The 21,520-nt window shown below is 51.5% G+C and overlaps 1 protein-coding gene across 26 annotated transcripts in view; it reads left to right on the top strand.

The window, feature by feature from the left end:
- The window catches only part of DYSF (dysferlin), a 233,977-nt gene that overhangs the window by 9,398 nt on the left and 203,059 nt on the right, over positions 1-21,520 (top strand). For 9 of the 26 annotated variants that reach the window (XM_063789730.1, XM_054677946.2, XM_016948739.4 and 6 more), the window contains exons 1-3: positions 3,696-3,943; positions 20,383-20,438; positions 21,379-21,470. In XM_063789730.1, the coding sequence (XP_063645800.1) occupies positions 3,853-3,943; positions 20,383-20,438; positions 21,379-21,470 (239 nt within the window). In that variant the 5' untranslated portion in view covers positions 3,696-3,852. Of the gene's footprint in view, positions 1-3,695; positions 3,944-13,980; positions 14,727-20,382; positions 20,439-21,378; positions 21,471-21,520 lie in introns of those variants that run through there. The other 17 variants (XM_016948754.4, XM_016948752.4, XM_016948753.4 and 14 more) reach the window with 4 other exon arrangements.

The raw sequence follows: 21,520 nt of genomic DNA, 5'->3' as shown, positions 1-21,520 counted from the left end.
GAAAAAGCACCATAAGTTCTCACTCTGGGCTGAGGACTCTACCTGGAACTGGCAGCCCAGCCCCCAGGCTTCAGGCCATCCCTGGCTTGTAGGTGGGGTTTCACTGAGGACCCACCCCTTTCTGCCCAGGAGCCTCTCTGCCTCCTGCTGCCATCAACATGTCGTCTAGGGCACCTAGGCTGTTCATGCAGAGGGGTGCTTGCAGTTCCAGGTGGAGCTACCCCTCAGCTTCCCTCCTGAGCTTGTCAGTGCTCGAAGTCTGGAGGGGGTTGAGGCAGCAGGGGGCTGGCATCTCATTGCCACCACAAGTGTGCACACATCTGGCTGGGTTGCAACAGCATGTGGGCTTGGACACAACTTTGCTCCACCCTGGAGTGGGTGACTGGAGTGGGGAGAGGCCAGAGATGGGGAGAAGGCACTTCTGAGCCTGCAAGCTTCCTGGGCCCCAGAGAGTGCAGGGATGCCTGGATCTGGGGCCGCAGCCAAACGGCTGCAGCTGTGCCTGGGAGCTTGGGGCTCCCACCCCACCAACTTGGTAGGGGGTGGGGCTCCCACCTGTTCCCAGCCCCCACCGGCTCTGCAGAGTGCACAACACTGGCCAGACTCTCCACTGCAGCCCACGTCTTGGCAGTGGCCACTCCAGATGGGCCGCTGCTGCCAGCAACTCCATAGTATCATCCTGTACCCAGGCAGGCTCCATGTTTCTCTCTGATCTGCTGTCCATGATGTCTGCTATGTCCTCAACTGGTCAGCAATTGGATCTGCAAGCTTCCTTATGCACACAAAGCAGGAGAGGGAGTTGGGCTTCTCTATTCATGGCATATAAATCTGTCTTTCCAGGGGAACAACTTAGGACACATACCTCTAGCTAGACCAATAGCCGTTGCCAAGAAATATGCTCAGATAGAGTGGGATCCATCCTGGAGCTGGGGCTGCATAACTGAGCAGTCAGGTTCTGCTAGAAGGGAAGGGGGTCTGGATGGATGTTGAGGGAACCAAATGTCCTCCTCATCTTGAGGGGAGAAGAGAAGGGTAGAGCTGGGAGGAAGCAGCAAGGGTCCAAGCAGCTAGAGAAGGCGCTGTGATGAGAACAGGCTCAGACTCTCATCTCTTTCCTTTTCCCCACCCCCATGCTCATCCTAGCTCTGTCCTTTACCGAACTTCCACTTCTTGGGAGCTGTAGATGTGGTTGCCACCCTCTGTGATCTCTACCCCTTGACTGGAAGCTCCCTGAGGGCAGGGATGTGACTTATTCCCAGCAAGTCAGAGGTGATGGGTGAATGTTTATTCTTTCAGTCCATCATTTAGAAAGAATTTATGGAGACCATGCTTTGCACCAGGTGCTGTTTCAGGCACTGAGGAAACAGCAGTGGACAAAACAGACAAAAACCCCTGCCTCCTTGGAGCAGACATTCTGATGGGGAAGACAGAAAACAATTAAGACACATGTGCTATACAGTGATTGGTGCTAGAGAAGAAGCCTGAAAGGGAGATGAAAGAGGGAAAGTTGTGGTGTTCAGTTGTGTGGCCGGGTTGGTCTCATTGGAGATGATATCTGAAGGAAAGGAAGACATGCCAGCCAGAGGGAACAGCTGACAGAGACCCTGGGGAGGCGCTGGTCTGGCCTGTCTGGGGAACAGCTGGAAGGCTAGCATGGGTCCTGGGGAGGTCAGAGAGGTCAGCCAGGGCTTTCAAGGTCACGTAAGGCCTTTGAGTTTTGCACTGAGTGAGATGGGAGCCAATGGAAGACTTTGAGTAGAACCAGGTCATGAGAATTGGATTGAGGATAGACCATGGGGACAAGGGCAGAGCAGGAGACACGTTGGGAGTCCATGGAGTCGATTAAATGATTCAGGCAAGGGATGACAGGCTTCCACTGGGGGCAGTTACAATGGAGATGGTGAGATATGGTGGGATTTTGGACATTTTTTGAAGGACAGTGGGAGGGGGACTTGCAGTTTTGGTGACCTGGTGGGGTTGAAGGTGTCACTGGGTGAGTTCAAGAGAGAATGGAGGAGGGAGATTGGAGAGAGAAAGTATGGAGAGCTCCTTCAAAGGGCATTGTTGTGAAAAGAGAGAAATGACCAGTAGCTGAAGGGGATGTGGGGTCAACGGTGTGCTTTCTTGAGAGCAATAACATCATGCTTGTGTGCCGATGGGATGATCCGGTAAACAGGGGAACTTGGTAAGGCAAGAGAGTGAGAGAATCACTGCAGGCTCACCACTGAATGGGCGAGAGGGGATGGGGTCTATGCCCAAGTGTCCAGTTGTTCCCAGTGGGGAGTACGGGTGATTCATTTGTAGGAACAGGAGAGAACTCACAGGATTTGGGCACAGATGCCGAGGGCGGGCGTTAGAAGGAGACTGGGGACCTGAAGAAGTTCTCTGCTCCGTAAAGAGGAAGCAAACTGAGAGTGAGGTTGGGCGATGGGGTGTCCTAGGGGCATCCGGGAGACAGGGAGACAAGACATATAGTATGATTGCCCCCAACAGTGAGGGCTCGCTTGAGTTAAGGGTCATGACTACAAAAGGCACCACTCAGGCCGGCTGTGTTACTCTCCAACACATCACTGGTTGGGGGCAGGTGTGGAGGAGGCGGAGTTGGATTCGCCAGGGTTATGGCTTAGCCCTGTGAGAATGCTGTATCCCTCGAAATAAGAGAGGGGAAAGGGAGTTGAGATTTTGCGCAGCAGTGCATTTAGGCTGAGTGAGCAGGTTGGTTAGTGAGGACTTGGGCGGTGGGAAGACGGACAGTGCCCTGACAGGGGCTAGGTGCTGGAGTGCTGGGGGATAGAAGTGCGAAGCCAGGGCCCCTGTGTCAAGAAGTTCATACGCTGGAAAGGAACCAGACATAATAAGCGAAACGACTGTCACCGTTCATGGCTTACACCTTGAACAGCTTTCCACTGTGGAGACTAGGGAGTGTAGAGATTGTTGGGGATGGGGGACTTGCAGGGGACAGAATGGGCCGCAGCTGGACCCTAGTTCTCCAGGGAACGCAGTATGATTTGAATACAGATCTCTGCCTCCAGAGATGAGTGACTCGACACCGCTGCGGAGAAGGCTCCGAGGAGGGTTGGTGGGGACTCGAACCTCGGAGTCTCTCCCGACCCGGGGGTCCCAGCAAACCAGAACGGCCACCTAGACAGCCTGCGGACGGGAGAGGACCGGCTCCCGGGCGCAGATCATGGGGCAGGTGGAGAGAGGCGAGAGGCAATGAGGCGGGGGGCTCGGGGTGCACGGCACGCTCCGCACACTCCCCCTTCAGCGCTCACTCAGACTTGGTTTCCCCGAAGACACACTCTCGTCCCCGCCGCTGATCGCCCACTCCTTCCGCCTGCACTCCTGCCTCCTTCTCACCCTTTCGTCGAGCGCACAGGGCGGCTGCCAAGTCGGCACCGGTGCGCACCGGGCCCGGGATCCCTGGCTGGTGTGGAGCCTTGGTCACCGGAGGCCCCCGCGGAGCAGGCCCCACGGCGCCTTGTGCGCTCTCGGAGGCCGAGCTGCGCGCCCGCGTCAGCGGCGCCTCGTTCCTGGCCGGGAGCTGGGACCCGCGGAGCTAGGGACCAGCACCCCCACAGGCGCCCGTCTGACCCCTGTCCCTCCCCGCCCGCCGCGGGCAGGGCGGATCTGGGTAGGGGCCGGAGGGGGAGGGTCCGCCCAGCGGGTGTCCGGTGTCCTCCCTGCAGCCTCTCCCAGGCATTGGTCACTTCTCCGCGGAGGAGCAGCGAAGGCGACAGCTCTCTTGGCGCGGCTGCCTGGGAGCCGGGCGCTTGCTGGGTGGGTGCTCGGGCCCGGTGCTCCCGCTCCCGCCCTGACTGCGCGCCTGTGTGCCGCCGGGGCTGCCCAGCCATGCTGTGCTGCCTGCTGGTGAGGGCCAGCAACCTCCCCAGTGCGAAGAAGGACCGGCGCAGCGACCCTGTCGCAAGCCTGACTTTCCGAGGTGAGAGCCCCGTGGCTGCCGCGCCCATGCTCGGGTGCTACCCGACTCTCGGCGCTCACTGGCGGGTCTGAAGCCCCTGCTCCGGAGCTAACCCTAGTCCAGGCCACAGTTTCTCCCTTTGTCAGCAGGGACGGAAATCCCAGCCCCGACTTCTGCATGGGGGCGATGAGGAATAAGCAGAGCACAATAAATGCCACAGGGCTTTGAAAAATTGGAAAAGCGAAAGTGCCGTAGGTCAGCGGTTATCACTTTTCTAAGACTGACACCCAGAGGAAATAAAGTCCGAGCTTTTACTGGGTAGTGGGGATAAGGGTAAGTTGGAAGATGGGTGCAGAAGGTAGAGAGGAATCAGGGCCTCTGAAAAACGGGGCGTGTAGATGATGTGCTTTGAAAGTTGTGTCTTTTTTCATTCATTCATTCATTCATTCATTCACTCACCCATCTTTATCCAACATTGGCTGTATTCAATCTGCCCCGTCTTAATCAGTAGGAAAAGGAACAGAATAGGATGGAAATGGCCTTGACACAAGGAGTTTTGAGGAATGTCAAGGATATTTTCTCTGAATTCAAGAAGCTAAGTCCCTACATGTAGTGCTTAGAATACATACAGGTATTTCTGTGTGGGGCAGCAGAGAAATCACACACACACTCCTCTTCTCACCAGGCGTCCTGAACCCCCTCCCCCAACCCCTCCAAGGCAGATTCCCACGGGAGTGGGTGTCTCAGGAGGGGAAAGGGAAGAGGAAGGATCTGTCAAAATTAAGAGAAGGAACAATAGCTGTGAGTCAGGACCCCAGTTCTGCAGAGAAAGATAAATCAGGAGAGGAAAGAGGGTTTCCACTTAGCCAGGAGCCATACCCTGTAGCTTTGTGGAATCGATAATAATAATAATAAAAATCTACGTATCAGAAAAGATAGTCAAATGAAGAAGGAAGAGTAGCTGGTGTTTTCATAAGCCTCCTTCAGTGCAGGCACCAAGGGAACTCTTTTCAGTCTGACCCATGATCTGAATCATATCTCCAAGCACCCCCAAAATAATGATAGCTGAAAGACATGATTTGGCAAAGGGAGATTTATGTGTAGCTTTTATTCTTTGCTGTGGGACAAGTTATATGTATTCCTCTTTTGAAAGATGTGATTTGAAACGTTTAAGAAAATTTCACTATTTTCATTGATTGGTGACATGCCTGGGAGTTCACTATGCAAGAGCAACTTCAAGACAAAGTCCTTCCTTCTCCAGTGTCCATCAGATGCTGCCTAAGGCTTTGCTATGCAGAAATTGCGGTGTCACCATTGGCTGGAAAAGAAATTCCCTAAGGACACTGGGCAGGGCACACATTAGCATAGGGCTCTGGATGCTCTAACACTCGTTTGGGTCTGCTCACAGCTCTTTCCCTTGTCCTGTAACAGTCCTGTGGTGGCTACCAATGTCTCCATTCTGCAAATAAGGAAATTGAAACCCAGGGAAGTTAAATGTGTTCAGGTCAGTGGTCATGGCAGGGAGCTACCAGCGCTTGGAGTGGGTATTGCCCTTGAGTCGGGAAGATGACCAAATCCCTTGAGGCCCCTCTTTACTATTGCCCTGGCCCAAGTACCCGGAACACGTGCAGCTGCTATCTCCCCCCAGATCTCTGTATTCCTTCTTTGTAATGCCTTACTATTTATTTGCACTGATGATCTCCTCGGAAAACAGAAATACCATACAATAGAATGTAACATCTCCAACCGTTTCAAGTCTATTTGTATTTCAAAGCCCAGGGCAATGCCATCTTCTCCAGGAGGACACCCTGGATCCCCCTGGCTCTCAAGAGTCTCTCCTCTCTGGATGACAAGCAGCAGCACCTTGCTAGGGATGCTAGCACCCTCGCCCTGACTGGCCTGTGCTCAGCTCCATGCTTAGGTGCCTTGAGAGCAGTGACCTGTCCTATTTGTTCATTGGTTTGTCCCAGTGCTGAGCACAAGTAGGTGCTCTCTAGTGTTTGTGCGCTTTCTGGCCCAGCCTCTAGCCATCCTCCAGGTGTGCCTGGGAGCTTCACTTAGTCTGGGACATGGTCCGCTCACTTGATTGTTCCTGAGAATCACTTGTAGAACGTGTTTGAGAAACAGATTCCAGAGTCCCCATCTGTAGAGGTTCCGATGCAGCAGGTCTGGAAGATGACCTAAGAATCAGCACTTAACAAATACCCGATGCAGGTTATTTTGGAACCGCATCTTGGGAAAAATGGGTCTGAGATGTGATGGCAGGTGAAATTAATGCGCTCCCCATTGCGGGAGCATTCACTGGGGAGTTTGGGGCTGAGCTGATGCCTAAGGAGGGAAACCGTTAGAACCAGGTTCAGAACTTACAGAGCATGTAGGCTGGGGGGACTCAACTCTGGCTGCAGGTCAACATTGTGTGTGGGAGCTTCACCAAAGACCACTGCCAACCTCCCTGCCTGCCTTTTCTGAAGCCAGATCCCTTCCGGTGGGGCCCCAGGCATAGGTGTTGTTTCTGTCAAATTTCCAGGTGTTTTGGATGTGCAGTCAGGGTTGAGAACCACTGAGCCCAGCTCCTCATGGCACAGATGGGACAGCGGCCTGCTTGCAGAGAAGCCAGCCTGCACTGTGTGTTTGGCTCCTACAGGCAGCCTGAAATGTATGGGGCTGGGCTGGCCCCACTTTCCTTGCAGTTGTTCCCTGTCTCGGATGTAATTTCAGGACCTGCCTCCCAAAATAGACTATGAGCTCTGGGAGGCTGGACCCTGAGGGCAATTTTTTGGCTTCCCTGTCTAAGCACCTCTATTAATAGTAGAGGCTACTAATGAATACTTCTCATTCTTTTGTTTTTCTATTAATTAATTCATTAACTAAAACTACCATGAGTAACTGGGCCATAGTAGATATTTTTGACTGATTGTGTCAACGAGCAGCTTAATTTCCTATAGCATTTAATTGTCTGTACTTCTTTTCTGCCCTGCCCATTTTCCATTCCTTAATGTGATTATTTATATCCCTCTATTCATGCAGTTAGTTCATTGAACAAATATTTACTGAGTACCTACTATGTGCCTGGTGCTGTTCTAGGTGCTTGGATGCATACAAGAACAAAACCAGATCCCTACTGCTTTAAAGCTGAAACATCTTATTTCCTTGAAGGCCAGATCTGCTGTGTCCCCACTTGGTGAATTTCTGCCCTGTGTCATCAGCCAGGAACCCAGAAGTCATTACTGACACTTCCCTCTCTCTCATCCTGTCAGGGCGTCTCCTCCTCCAGCCTCCCCCTCCCACCTCTTCTCTTCTTGATCTCCTGGGGGTCTCTAGATTTTGGGCAGGAGTTGGGGGAGCTTATAGAACTAGTTGGAGGTGGATTCCTGTCCTTAGGGAACACTCTTAACTCACCTATGTAGGGAAAGTGGGCTGAAGGCCCCGGACTCTCTGAACCTAGCTGTTTACACATTACAAATGACTTAAAATATTGAAAACAGCGGCCAGGCGTGGTGGCTCACGCCTGTAATCCCAGCAATTTGGGAGGCCAAGGCGGGTGGATCATGAGGTCAGGAGATCGAGACAATCCTGGCTAACATGGTGAAACTCTGTCTCTACTAAAAATACAAAAAAAATTAGCCGGGTGTGGTGGTGGGTGCCTGTAGTCCCAGCTACTCGAGAGGCTGAGGCAGGAGAATGGCATGAACCCGGGAGACGGAGGTTGCAGTGAGCCGAGATTGAGCCACTGCACTCCAGCCTGGGTGACAGAGTGAGACTGCATCTCAAAAAAAAAAAAAAGAAAAGAAAAGAGCTTTCTCTTCTCTTCCTTCTTTCCTTCCTTCCTTCTTTCCTTCCTTCCTTCCTTCCTTCTTTCCTTCCTTCTTTTTTTTTTTTGAAATGGACTTTCACTCTTATTACCCAGGCTGGAGTGCAATGGCACGTTGTCGGCTCATTGCAACCGGCGCCTCCCAGGTTCGAGTGATTCTCCTGCCTCAGCCTCCCGAGTAGCTGGGATTACAGGCACCTGCAACCATGCCTGGCTAATTTATTTTTATTTTTATTTTTAGTAGAGATGGGGTTTCACCATGTTGCCCAGGCTGGTCTCGAACTCCTGACATCAGTCAATCCACCCACCTTGGCCTCCCAAAGTGCTTGGATTACAGGTGTCAGCCACCCCGCCTAGCCTGTTTTCTTTTTATAAACATAATATGTACTTGCTGTTAAAAATGACAAACTACAGAAAGGCATGAGGCAAGAGTAAAAAATAGCCCCAAATCCTGCCACTTTGAATTAACTTGTTAACAATTTGACACGTTTCCTCCAAGACTTTTTTTCTTAAAAATTTTAGTTATAAAATTTAACATACAAGCAAAGTGCAGAAGATATAAATATATGATTTAATACAGTAGTTCTCAACTGGGGACAGTTTTTTCCTCAGATGACATTTGCCAATGTCTGGAGACATTTTGGGTTGTTGCCACAGGGGTTGGGGGCACAGGGTGTGTATCTACAGGGTAGAGGCTGAGGATGCTGCTAGACATTCCACAGTGCAAGGGGAGGTCCCCCACACCAACCACAGAGTGATTCAGCCCACATAGTAATCATGCCACGGTTGAGAATAAATATGTGTGTGAAGACAATACCTATGTAATATCACCCAGGTCAAACAGGTCAAGAAATAGCACCTGGCCAGCCCCATTTCTCCACCAGAAGTAATCCCATCATAGATTTTTTTTTCCCCAAATGTTTGCACATTTGCTGAAAAATAAACCAGGGGGCCGGGTGTGGTGGCTTACGCCTGTAATCCCAGCACTTTGGGAGGCTGAGGTGGGCGGATTGCTTGAGGCCAGGAGTTCCAGGCCAGCCAACAGGGTGAAACCCTGTCTGTACTGAAAAATACAAAAATTAGCCAGGCATGGTGGTGTGTGCCTGTAATCCCAGCTACTTGAGGGGCAGAGGCACAAGAATCGCTTGAACCCAGGAGGTGGAGGCTGCAGTGAGCCGAGATCTCACCACTGCTCTCCAGCCTGGATGACAGAATGAGACTCAGTCTCAAAAACATCAATTAATTAATTAAAAAAAATCCAGGGGCATTTTTTATGTCAGTAAGTATTCTTCTATAACACCTTTAAAAATATCTGCATAATATTTTATTATATGGATGCACCATCATTAATTTACTCAACCCCCTACTGATGAATATTTAGGTCATATAAGTGTTTATATTTATATCCAGTGCTTAAATTATACAGTCACTGTGAGGCATATTCTGGTGACTAAATCTTTGGCCACATATTTAATTATTTCCTTTGGGTAAATACCAGAAGATGAATTGCTATGTCAGAGGTTATAGACAGATTTAACGCGTTGCTGCATTTCCCAAATTGTTCTTGACGTCTGTATCAACTTTATTCTCCTGTCAGCCAAGTATGAGGGCTTATTTTTCTAATAATCCTGCTAACACACAGCATCGTCCTGTAAATCTTTGACACTTTCTTTCTTTTTTTTTCTTTTTGACAGAGTCTCATTCTGTCGCCCAGGCTGGAGTGCAGTGGCGCGATCTCGGCTCACTGCAAGCTCTGCCTCCCGGGTTCACGCCGTTCTCCTGCCTCAGCCTCCCAAGTAGCTGGGACTACAGGCGTCCACCACCACGCCAGGCTAATTTTTTGTATTTTTAGTAGAGACGGGGTTTCACCGTGTTAGCCAGGATGGTCTTGATCTCCTGACTTCGTGATCCACCCGCCTTGGCCTCCCCAAGTGCTGGGATTACAGGCGTGAGCCACTGCGCCCAGCCAACACTTTCTTAAGGTTCAAATAGTATTTGTGATACTTCATTGTTATCACCTATTTGTATTTATTCTTACTGAATTACTTTTTCATTTGCCCATGGTGGAGCATGTTTGTCTTTTTCTTCATTAGTTGCAAGTGCTCTTTGTGTATTGAGAATGTTACCATTTTTGTCATAGATGTTTCTAGTATCTTCCCCAGTTCTGTTTGTTTTTCTTTAATTGGCAAGTAAAAATTATATGTAAATATCTTCCCCAGTTCTAATGTAAATATCTTCCCCAGGCCTTCTGAGTTTAAAGACTACTCTTCTTGACGTGCATTTCACCCTGGCTCCCTCCCTTTTTGGCCACTTCTGTGGTTCCAGCTAGGATTTAGGAAGGTGGGGTGGAGGGTGGTTGAGGGGGAGAGGAGCAGTGCTCTGCTGATGATAGGGGAGACAGCTGCCCAGTTCTTGGGGTGTCCAGGCCTGAGAACACCATGGCAGGGCAGGTGTCAGAATGACCATCTACCTCTGCTTTTTGTTTGGGGGTGTCTGTACCAAGAGGTAATACAGGCCTTCCTTCAGCCCACGCTAGGGCCATCTTTTCTCCTTTCACTTGCTGCTGCCTTTGGGTTTTCTGCTGATTCTTTGAATTTCTGTCACTTTCTTGGTCTTATGAGTATTCTAATGGGGCCGTCAAGAAACGCCCTGCACAAAGTAAGCCCTCAATAAATATCTGGGGGATAAGCAAGAGTCTGCATCTAGGCTGCTGCAGGATCCAAAGCCCCCTGCAGCTTCTGAGAGTAACTCCTGTTGCCTGACTCATGGGCAGATGCAGCTGTCTCTCTGTCTCTCTCACTGGGAGTCTGAGACACTGCAACTCCTCTCCTTCTCTCTGTTCCCTCTCTAGGAGGGACATCCGAGCCTGGGAGACATCTTCTGCTCCTCCTGCTTCCCATTCGCCAAGCCGATACTGGCCGGTAGACCTCAGGCCCACGGTCTGTGTCCATACCATTTCCCACCTGGACTTAAAAAAAATTGTGGTAAAATGCACGTAACATGAAATGCACCATCTTAGCCATTTTTAAGTATACAGTTCTGTGGCATAATCATTGTGCAGTTATCACCATCTCCAGAACTTGTCATCCTCCCCAGCCGAAACTCTATACCCATTGAACACTAACTCCCTATTCTCCTCCCTCACCGCCCCTGGTAATTGCAGTTCTACTTTCTGTATGATTTTTTTTTTTTTTTTTTTGAGACAGAGCTTTTCTCTTGTTGCCCAGGCTGGAGTGCAATGGTGCGATCTTGGCTCACCACAACCTCTGCCTCCCGGGTTCGAGTGATTCTCTTCCCTCAGCCTCCCGAGTAGCTGGGATTACAGGCATGTGCCACCACGCCTGGCTAATTTTGTATTTTTAGTAGAGACAGGGTTTCTCCATGTTGGTCAGGCTGGTCTGGAACTCCCGACCTCAGGTGATCCACCCGCATCCACCTCCCAAAGTGCTGGGATTACAGGCGTGAGCAACCATGCCCGGCCGATTTTGACTACCCTAGGTACCTCATATAAATGGAATCACACACTATTTGTCTTTTTGTAACTGGCTGAGTCACTCAGTCTAGAGGAACCCTCAGGGTTTCATCATGAATCTTACACCTGCTGCTGGTCCCCAGTTCCTCAGAGCAGTTTGGGAAGAGGGCATGGCCCCCTTTCCTCACCCAGCATAAGCTGTGAGCTCTCCTGTATCTTCAACTTCTGTTAAATTACATGCAAAAAGCCACATCTCTCAAGGCCTAAATTAATAATCAGGAACAGGGCAGGCCAAAATCCATGATGAGGAACTATTTTCTTAACAGTTTCCTAATTATCAATGTGCCTTCCCTTTTCTTGGTGCCTGTAAATCACGTGATTGTGCTTAGTGAATGTTTCGTTTCTTTCTTTCTCCTCTTTGGGGCTGCAGCACCCATGAGTGACCCCTTCCTTCATGTTACCCAGAGGGTCCCAGAGTTGGCCCTTCTAACCAGGACTTAGTGAAATCTCATTGAGAGCTTTTGTTCTCCTCATTACAGGGAAGGTAGGAAGTGGAAAATGATTAAAAGATATTTAGCACAGGGCTTGGCACACAGATAACGCTCAGTTAAGGAAGCCTGGAGCACCAGGAAATGAGTTTCCAAGTGTGCAACTCAAGAGAGGCTGCAGATGGAATTTTCCATGTTACTCCTGTAGGTCACAGGAAGCTGATCTGTGATAGGGGAGGGGAAGTGGACACGTAGCTTGCATCTCAGGCCCCCTCAGAACCCTGTGCAGCAGACACTTTTATTATGATCCACTGATTGCTGAGGAGCAAGGCCTAGAGGTTATGAGTCCTCCCTAAGGTCACATAGTAGTGGCTGTTAGTTGAGTGACTCCAAAGCGGTGTGTCTGACTCCTGCTGGAGCCACACCAATATGGGCCACACAGAATTCAAAGTGGTTCAGCCAGGACCCTTCTCCCACATGGCGCCTCCTTTCATCCTCCCTCCGCTGACAAACAGCCACACCATGAATGAAGTCTTGGGGCGCTCCCTGGAAACAGCGCTTCTATCCTCTTGTGAGGAAGTCAACTTGCAGTCAACGTGGAAAGAAAAGGACCCATTCATTCAGCACCTGATTACTGGCCACCTCGCTATTGACTAGGGTTACAGTTAGTAATGTGAGTAAGGCATGGTGTTTGCCACCAGAAACTCCCAGCCCAGTTGGGGGTTCAGAGCTAGAAGCACACTGCTACACTGCTGTCCTGCACATGTGGTCACAGCTTGGTTAGGGAGCACCAAAGAGAGATCAGCTACCTCTTTTGGGAGAGTCAGGGGAGTCTTACCAGAGGAGAGACAACCGTGCTGGGTATTGAAGAGTCAGTAGGAGTTCACTAGATCCATCAGAGTGGGCACAGAGGGGAGGGCAGGGGAAGGAAACTCACATGTAATCAGCATACTATGTGCCAGGCACCTCAACGTTCTATCTCGGTAATTTTTGCAACAACCCCTTATAAGGTAGATATTATGATGATGAAATTGAGGCAGAAATGTTAAATGAATTTCCTAAGAGATTATTTTATTTTTTAGAGACAGGGTCTTGCTCTGTTGCCCAGGCTGGAGTGCAGTGGTACGACCACAGCTCACTGCAGCCTCAAACTCCTGGGCTCAAGCAACCCTCCCAGCTCAGCATCTCGAGTAGCTGGGACCGCAGGCACATGCACCACTACACCTGGCTAATTTTTAAAATTTTTTGTAGAGATGGAGCCCCACTATATTGCCCAGGTTAGTCTTGAACTCCTGTCCTCAGGCGATCCTCCCACCTCAGCCTCCCAAACTGCTGGGATTACAAGTGTGAGGACCTCACTGGCCCCTAAGAAGTTCTTAAAGTGTTGTACATGGAACTGCGGGGATCCTCAAGACTCTTTGAGCAGGTCAGAAGGTCAAAACTCCTTCACAACAACACTAAGAGGCTATCTGCCTTTTTTACTGTTTGGACATTTGTACTGATGGTACAACAGCAATGGCAGCTAATGCTACTGGCACCTTAACACTAATCAAGGCCTTGGCAGGCTGGGTGTGGTGGCTCCCGCCTGTAATCCCAGCATTTTGGAAGGCCGGGGTGGGCAGACCACCTGAGGTCAGGAATTTGAGACCAGCCTGGCCAACATGGTGAAACCCCATCTCTACTAAAAATACAAAAATTAGCCAAGCTAGGTGGTGGGCACTTGTAGTCGCGGCTACTCGGGAGGCTGAGGCGTGAGAATCGCTTGAACCTGGGAGGCAGGGGTTGCAGCGAGCCGAGATCACACCATCACACTCCAGCCTGGATGACTGGAGCGAGACTCCATCTCAAGGAAAAAAAAAAAAGGCCTTGGCACTAAATTGTGCTTCTTGTTGTGTTTTTTAGATTGCATGCACTCACAGTTAAAAATAAAAAGGCAGTTTCATTTAAGAGTGTCCTTGATGAAGCAGTAAAAGGATTAGTTTGAATCCTCCTGTACATGTGTTGAGAATGTTCTGTGTGATGAAATGGGAAGTATGCATAGCACACCTCTGCTGCACATCACAAAATGATGATTGTCTCCAGGAAAAGCACTGGAGTCACTGCTTAAGTGACAAAGTGAACTAGCTGCTTTTTTTTTTTTTTTTTTTTCGTGGAATACTGTTTTTACTTTAAAGAATGACTGACAGAAGACTGTGTGGTAGATAGAGCTCCCTCTCCCCTCTCCCCTCCCCCCTCTCCCCTCTCCCCTCCCCCCTCTCCCCTCTCCCCTCTCCCCTCTTTCCACGGTCTCCCTCTGATGCCGAGCCGAAGCTGGACGGTACTGCTGCCATCTCAGCTCACTGCAACCTCCCTGCCCGATTCTCCTGCCTCAGCCTGCCGAGTGCCTGCGATTGCAGGCGCGCGCCGCCACGCCTGACTGGTTTTCGTATTTTTTTTTGGTGGAGACGGGGTTTCGATGTGTCGGCTGGGCTGGTCTCCAGCTCCTAACCGCGAGTGATCCGCCAGCCTCGGCCTCCCGAGGTGCCGGGATTGCAGACGGAGTCTCGTTTACTCAGTGCTCAATGGCGCCCAGGCTGGAGTGCAGTGGCGTGATCTCGGCTCGCTACAACCACCTCCCAGCCGCCTGCCTTGGCCTCCCTAAGTGCCGAGATTGCAGCCTCTGCCTGGCAGCCACCCCGTCTGGGAAGTGAGGAGCGTCTCCGCCTGACCGCCCATCGTCTGGGATGTGAGGAGCCCCTCTGCCTGGCTGCCGTCTGGAAAGTGAGGAGCATCTCTGCCCGGCCGCCATCCCATCTGGGAAGTGAGAAGCGCCTCTTCCCGGCCGCCATCACATCTGGGAAGTGAGGAGCGTCTCTGCCCGGCCGCCCATCGTCTGAGATGTGGGGAGCACCTCTGCCCTGCCGCCCCGTCCGGGATGTGAGGAGCGTCTCTGCCCGGCCGCCCTGTCTGAGAAGTGAGGAGACCCTCTGCCTGGCAACCGCCCTGTCTGAGAAGTGAGGAGCCCCTCCACCCGGCAGCCACCCCGTCTGAGAAGTGAGGAGCGTCCTCCCTCCTCGCCCGGGAGGGAGGTGGGGGGGTCAGCCCCCCGCCCGGCCAGCCACCCCGTCAGGGAGGTGAGGGGCGCCTCTGCCCGGCCGCCCCTACCGGGAAGTGAGGAGCCCCTCTGCCCGGCCAGCCGCCTCGTCCGGGAGGGAGGTGGGGGGGTCAGCCCCCGGCCCGGCCAGCCGCCCCGTCCGGGAGGGAGGTGGGGGGGTTAGCCCCCTGCCTGGCCAGCCGCCCCGTCCGGGAGGTGAGGGGCGCCTCTGCCCGGCCGCCCCTACTGGGAAGTGAGGAGCCCCTCTGCCCGGCCAGCCGCCCTGTCCGGGAGGGAGGTGGGGGGGTCAGCCCCCCGCCCGGCCAGCCGCCCCGTCCGGGAGGGAGGTGGGGGGGTCAGCCCCCCGCCCGGCCAGCTGCCCCGTCCGGGAGGGAGGGGGGGGCGGTCAGCCCCCCGCCCGGCCAGCCGCCCTGTCCGGGAGGTGAGGGGCGCCTCTGCCCGGCCGCCACTACCGGGAAGTGAGGAGCCCCTCTGCCCAGCCAGCCGCCCCGTCTGGGAGGGAGGTGGGGGGGTCAGCCCCCCGCTGGGCCAGCCGCCCTGTCCGGGAGGTGAGGGGCGCCTCTGCCCGGCCGCCACTACCGGGAAGTGAGGAGCCCCTCTGCCCAGCCAGCCGCCCCGTCTGGGAGGGAGGTGGGGGGGTCAGCCCCCCGCTGGGCCAGCCGCCCTGTCCGGGAGGTGAGGGGCGCCTCTGCCCGGCCGCCCCTACCGGGAAGTGAGGAGCCCCTCTGCCCAGCCAGCCGCCCCGTCTGGGAGGGAGGTGGGGGGGGTCAGCCCCCCGCCGGGCCAGCCGCCCCGTCGGGGAAGTGAGGGGCGCCTCTGCCCGGCCGCCCCTACTGGGAAGTGAGGAGCCCCTCTGCCTGGCCAGCCGCCCTGTCCGGGAGGGAGGTGGGGGGTCAGCCCCCCGCCCGGCCAGCCGCCCCGTCCAGGAGGGAGGTGGGGGGGGTCAGCCCCCCGCCTGGCCAGCCGCCCCGTCCGGGAGGTGAGGGGCGCTTCTGCCCAGCCGCCCCTACTGGGAAGTGAGGAGCTCCTCTGCCCGGCCACCACCCCATCTGGGAGGTGTACTCAACAGCTCATTGAGAACGGGCCATGAAGACAATGGCAGTTTTGTGGAATAGAAAGGGGGGAAAGGCGGGGAAAAGATTGAGAAATCGGATGGTTGCCGTGTCTGTGTAGAAAGAGGTAGACATGGGAGACTTTTCATTTTGTTCTGTACTAAGAAAAATTCTTCTGCCTTGGGATCCTGTTGATCTGTGACCTTACCCCCAACCCTGTGCTCTCTGAAACATGTGCTGTATCCACTCAGGGTTGAATGGATTAAGGGCGGTACAAGATGTGCTTTGTTAAACAGATGCTTGAAGGCAGCATGTTCGTTAAGAGTCATCACCACTCCCTAATCTCAAGTACCCAGGGACACAAACACTGCGGAAGGCCGCAGGGTCCTCTGCCTAGGAAAACCAGAGAACTTTGTTCACTTGTTTATCTGCTGACCTTCCCTCCACTATTGTCCTGTGACCCTGCCAAATCCCCCTCTACGAGAAACACCCAAGAATGATCAATAAAAAAGAAAAAAAAAAAAAAAAAAAAGAATGACTGACAAACTATAGTTATTTGACCTGGGCATTGGGCAGATATTTTCTTAAAAATGAAAGAGTGAGCCTGCCATTTCAAGGAAAATGGCTTGAAATACCACTTGCTGCCAATCAAAAAATTTGAGCTTTTCAAGCAGAAATTGGAGTTTTAGAAAACTTTGAGAAGTAACTTCCAGCTTCCCAGTACTGAAAGTGTTACTCCCCCAGAACTCTGGGATTTGTTCACATGGTGAGTAACAAACGACGTTCCATGAGAATGCAGGTTTTGATCAATAGGAATTTTATTACTTGTCACAAGCAGGAGCACTGGGACAAAGCAGTGTCTCCCTGAGGGAAAGTGACAGGAGGGTTTTATGGGGCAATGGAGAGGGGAGAGGGTGCATCATCGCATGTAGAGGAGGGTTCCCAGTGGCACAGATGCTGTGAGTCATGGTGCCAGCACATAGGTCACATGTTATGGTAATGAAGCTACAGGTCTCCTGGGGTGCAGGCTTTAGCATGGTCATGAGGAAAGTTCATTGGGGTTCATCTGTAAGTTGCTGGGCTCTGTCAGGAGCTGGTTTTAGCCCACTAGATGACCGCCTACTACACAGAGCTTGAAAAAAACAGGCTGTAAGACAGAAAGCTGTAAAGCAGGCAGATTGCTCAATCTCCCTACCTTCTTACAGAAGGCTGATGGTGACATTAATGAATGACTGTAATTTTTTGGTAGGGCATTGTGAAATGTGTCAACATCTGGGAAGATCTACATAACTGATTGAACAAAAATTTTCCAAATGACCAATGCAGCTGTTACAGAATCATACGTGGGTGAAAGATTCATTCAAAGTGCAAGATAGAACAATGAATTTTAATGTAGCAGAGTACGAAATGTTCATTGATCTGGTTTCAGATTTCACATTGCAACTTACTGTTAAGAAGTTAAGAACTACTACTTGTTGAGTTTTGATGTAGTATCAAAGAAGGATATTCACAGTTATCTGAAAGTGTATTAAAATAGGCCTCCCTTTCCAACTACATATCTGGTTGGATTTTCTTCATAGACATCATCAAAATGAGGAGTCTCAGCAGTTTGAATGCTGAGGTATTAATAGATATGAGAATCCAGCCAAGCATTAAAGAGATTTGCAAAAATCTAAAAGTGTCACTTTTCCTTTTTTGGGAAGTTATAGTTTTTTTTTTTTTTGCTATAGATGTGTCACTTATGTTAATATTTATTGGGCTTATTATTGTGATTTTAAAATTACTAAATAATTATTTTTAAATGCTTCAGTTATAATTTCTAATGTAAAAATTCATAGATGCAGGCCACCTAAATAAAAGCTCTTTGGCATCCTCAATAATTTTTTTTTTTTTTTTTGAGGCAGAGTCTCACTCTGTCGCCCAGGCTGGAGTGCAGTGGTGCCATCTCGGCTCACTGCAAGCCCCGCCTCCTGGGTTCACGCCATTCTCCTGCCTCAGCCTCCCGAGCAGCTGGGACTACAGGTGCCCGCCACCATGCCCGGCTAATTTTTTGTATTTTTAGTAGAGATGGGGTTTCACCGTGTTAGCCAGGATGGTCTCAATCTCCTGGTCTCGTGATCCACCCACCTCAGCCTCCCAAAGTGCTGGGATTACAGGTGTGAGCCACCGCGCCCGGCCCCGGCATCCTCAATAATTTTTAAGAGTGACATCCTGTAACCAAAAAGTTTGAACTGCTGCCCCAAAGAATCACAGGAAATAAGTGTTTTATAGTGGCCTGTGATTTCAAATTTCATGATTTTTTCCATGATCAGTGATTCACAGTGGGAGAGGGAGTTTGGGAGCTCCCCCTCTCCCCGGAGGGAGGTTTATCGGAATCTCTGCGGGACTCACTACAATGAGCAAATATTTACAAGATAATTCCCTTAGAATCTCCCTGAGCCCCTCTCTGCCTCCCTCCCTCCCTCAGATGGTCTTTTGCTCCCTCTCACGTGCTATCTCTCTCTTTTTTTCTCTCTCCTCTTCTTCAAATCCTCCCTCACCCCTTGCCTGCCTCCTTGATCCCTCTCTGCTTCCCTCCTGCTCTTCTCCAGGCTCTGAACCTGGCAGGGCGGGGCCGACCCCACAGGAGGCTGCACCTCTCCAGGCTGGATGGACTCTGATGTGCTTGGCTCTAAAGCCTACTGGGGCTCCTGGGAGATGTGGCCAGAGGCTCGAGGGACTTTCGTGGTCCAGGCAGGACTCTCTGAAAGCTGAGCCATCCAGGTGGAGACCAAAGGCTTTCCACTGAGTCTTGCACAGGTTGGGTGGAATGAGGTGATCTTTAAGAGCCGACCCAAATAAAAGTTCTGTGTCAGGCTGAACCCTTTGAATTGTCTGTTGAGCGCCCCATCGTTTCTTTTCCTGATGCTTACTGGAAGTGCCCAGGGCACTGCAGAACAAAGCTTCATTAAATGCCTTCTCTTCTTCTTTGGGACCTTCAACACTCTTTTTCTGTGGATCAGTGTCTTCATGGAAGATGTGTCTCCAGACCTACTGGGCTTAGTGGGGGAACCCCTCACCCTGACCTGTCAGTCCACATGGTGGGCCGCCAAGCAGAGAGGGCCAAAGCTCTGTCCAAACTCCTTGTTTTGTGGATCATCCAGAGAGAGAAATGCACTTGCCAGCCCAGTAAAGGACCAGGGGCTGCAGCACCTGCCTGTTTCTCCCAGCCTACGGCTCTTCCATGGAAATGACCTTCCTGCCCACTGCTGTAGAACCTACCCTAGGAGGAGGGTCTCCTTGTGCGTCTCCTTCGCCACCTTTCTTTCAAGCCTCACCTGCCCACCTCACTGGGGACAGGCACTTGCCCCTTCATGCCCACTGCTCCAGAGGAAGGGCTTCTGCCGTGCATCGTCTGGGGCACAGTGGGTCAGCTCTCAGCCATCAAAGTGTTAGTTCTTCTTGTCCACCTCAGAGCCATTCTGCATTCCCTCAGCCAGCCCTCCCAGCCACATAGAGCTTCCTTGGGACAGCTTGCCTCAGATGGACTCCTTCAAGGCCTTGGAGGGTGCAGTGGATTTTGTTTAAATGGAAATAAAATTAACATATCATAAAATTCACCATTTGAACAATTTCCACATATATAATTTAATTGGTTTTAGGTTGCAATATTGTGCAACCATCATCATGATCTAATTCCAGAACATTTTTGTCACCTCAAGAAGAAACCCTATACCCATTAATCAATCATGTCCCCATTTCTATCTTCCCTTTCCCTTCTCTTAGCCCCTGGAAACAACTAATCTGCTTTCTGTCTCTATGGATTTGCCTATTCTGGACATTTCTTATAGATGGAATCATATAATTTCTGGAGATGGATGTTGTTCAAAAGAGGAATGAAATACTTTCTAGGGAGATTGTTCATTGTTAGAATTAGAAGGCTGGATGTGGTGGCTCACATTTGTAATCCCAGCACTTTGGGAGGCCAAGGTGGGAGGATCGCTTGAGGCCAGGAGTTCGAGACCCGTCTGGGCAATATAGTGAGGCCCCCGTCTACACACACACACACACACACACACATACACACCAGCTTGATCTAGTGGTGTGTGCCTGTGGTCCCAGCTACTCAAGAGCCTGAGGTGAGAGGATAGCTTGATCCCAGGAGTTTGAGGCTGCAGTGAGCTGTGATCTCACCATCGCACTCCAGCCTGGGCAACAGAGTGAGATGCTGTCTCTAAAAAAAATAATACTACAATCAGAAAATTTATAATTTAAAAAATTATTTAAAAAGTCAGAAATAACAATAACAAACTCATTAAGGAGAGTCAGCCTGGGTACTTTCTTTTGAAAGCATGTTTCTGATGTCCCAGAGCTGAGAGGGGGAAGTTGTGTGATTGGCATTGGGGATTCATTGCAGACTGGCGGGTTCTCAGGGAATCTGTTGATTTTGCAAGATTTCCCTTGGCGATCAAGCTGAAGCACAGGTCTCAGAAGCTGAGCCTAACTCAGCGGAAGGTGAAAGGCGGGACGTGTCTCTCCATTCTCCATTTTGTGTCTCTTGTAGGGGTGAAGAAGAGAACCAAAGTCATCAAGAACAGCGTGAACCCTGTATGGAATGAGGTATGTGAGTTTTTCTCCTTCCTTTTCTCTCTGTCTGCTGCAGTTGTGTCTGCAGGGACAAGTTAGGGGGCTTGTGGAGGAGGTGCCTTCTCAGCAGTGTCCTTGAGGTGGGGAGGGGCTGGTGGTCCAGCCTGCCAACGAAATCCTTCTTGCTCTAGGAACCTGGGAGGAGGGTTGGTGGCCTGGCCTACTAGGTAAATGGAGGGGAGCTAGATGTTTTTTGTTTCTGTTTCCCCCCAGCTCTGGCCAGCCAGGTAAAGGGTGCTCAGGGACTCTCTTGCCTGCCTGTTTCTCTCACACAGGCTGTTCCTTTTTCCTTGCTCAAAGCTCACCTTCTCCCCACAGCCCTCCCTGATGAGGCCGGTCTTCCTCTGGCTCCTGCTAGCCCCTGTCCCCTCAACCAGCTCCCTGCATACATGGCTCCCGGGTCGTCCTTTGGAAGCCCTGCTGCCTTGCATGGATGGGGTCGGATGCACAGGGGAGCCTTTGCTCTGAGGAGGGTCATGGGGGCCTAGCCAACATGGCACTAACTCGTGCTGCCTACCAGGGCCTGGCGTCTGGATGAGCCCAATAATCTTGGTCCTTGAGGATGCTTCAGGGTCACCTGACTTTTTCCCAGCCACACTCCTGGCTTGGCTTCCTGGGGATGGGTTGAAACTGAGTTGGGAGAGGGGCCTGTGAAAGCCCTCTCTCCTCTCTTCTGCTGTCTTCAGCTCATACTGTCACCTCTGAATTTCTGGAGCTGTGGTCTTCATCTATCCATCCATCCATCCATCCATCCATCCATTCATGCTTCCATCCATCCATTGATCCATCTGCCTATCCACTAGAATCATTCATGAATGCCTACTCAGTGCCCTGGTGGCATGAAGGTGAACCAGACACAGTCTCTTCTCCTAGAGGGCCATAGGTTAAGATGCCTTTTCTCTTTTTCTTCCAGGGCTTTGAATGGGACCTCAAGGGCATCCCCCTGGACCAGGGCTCTGAGCTTCATGTGGTGGTCAAAGACCATGAGACGATGGGGAGGAACAGGTAAGATGGCCAGAGGGGGGTGCTCCATGGCTTGAAGGTGCAGGTAGGAT

The sequence above is a fragment of the Pan troglodytes genome, chromosome 12, assembly GCF_028858775.2.
Source record: "Pan troglodytes isolate AG18354 chromosome 12, NHGRI_mPanTro3-v2.0_pri, whole genome shotgun sequence".
Lineage (NCBI taxonomy): Eukaryota > Metazoa > Chordata > Mammalia > Primates > Hominidae > Pan > Pan troglodytes.
The sequence above is the reverse complement of the archived record's forward strand: the minus strand, read 5'-3'. Positions and strand labels throughout refer to the sequence as shown.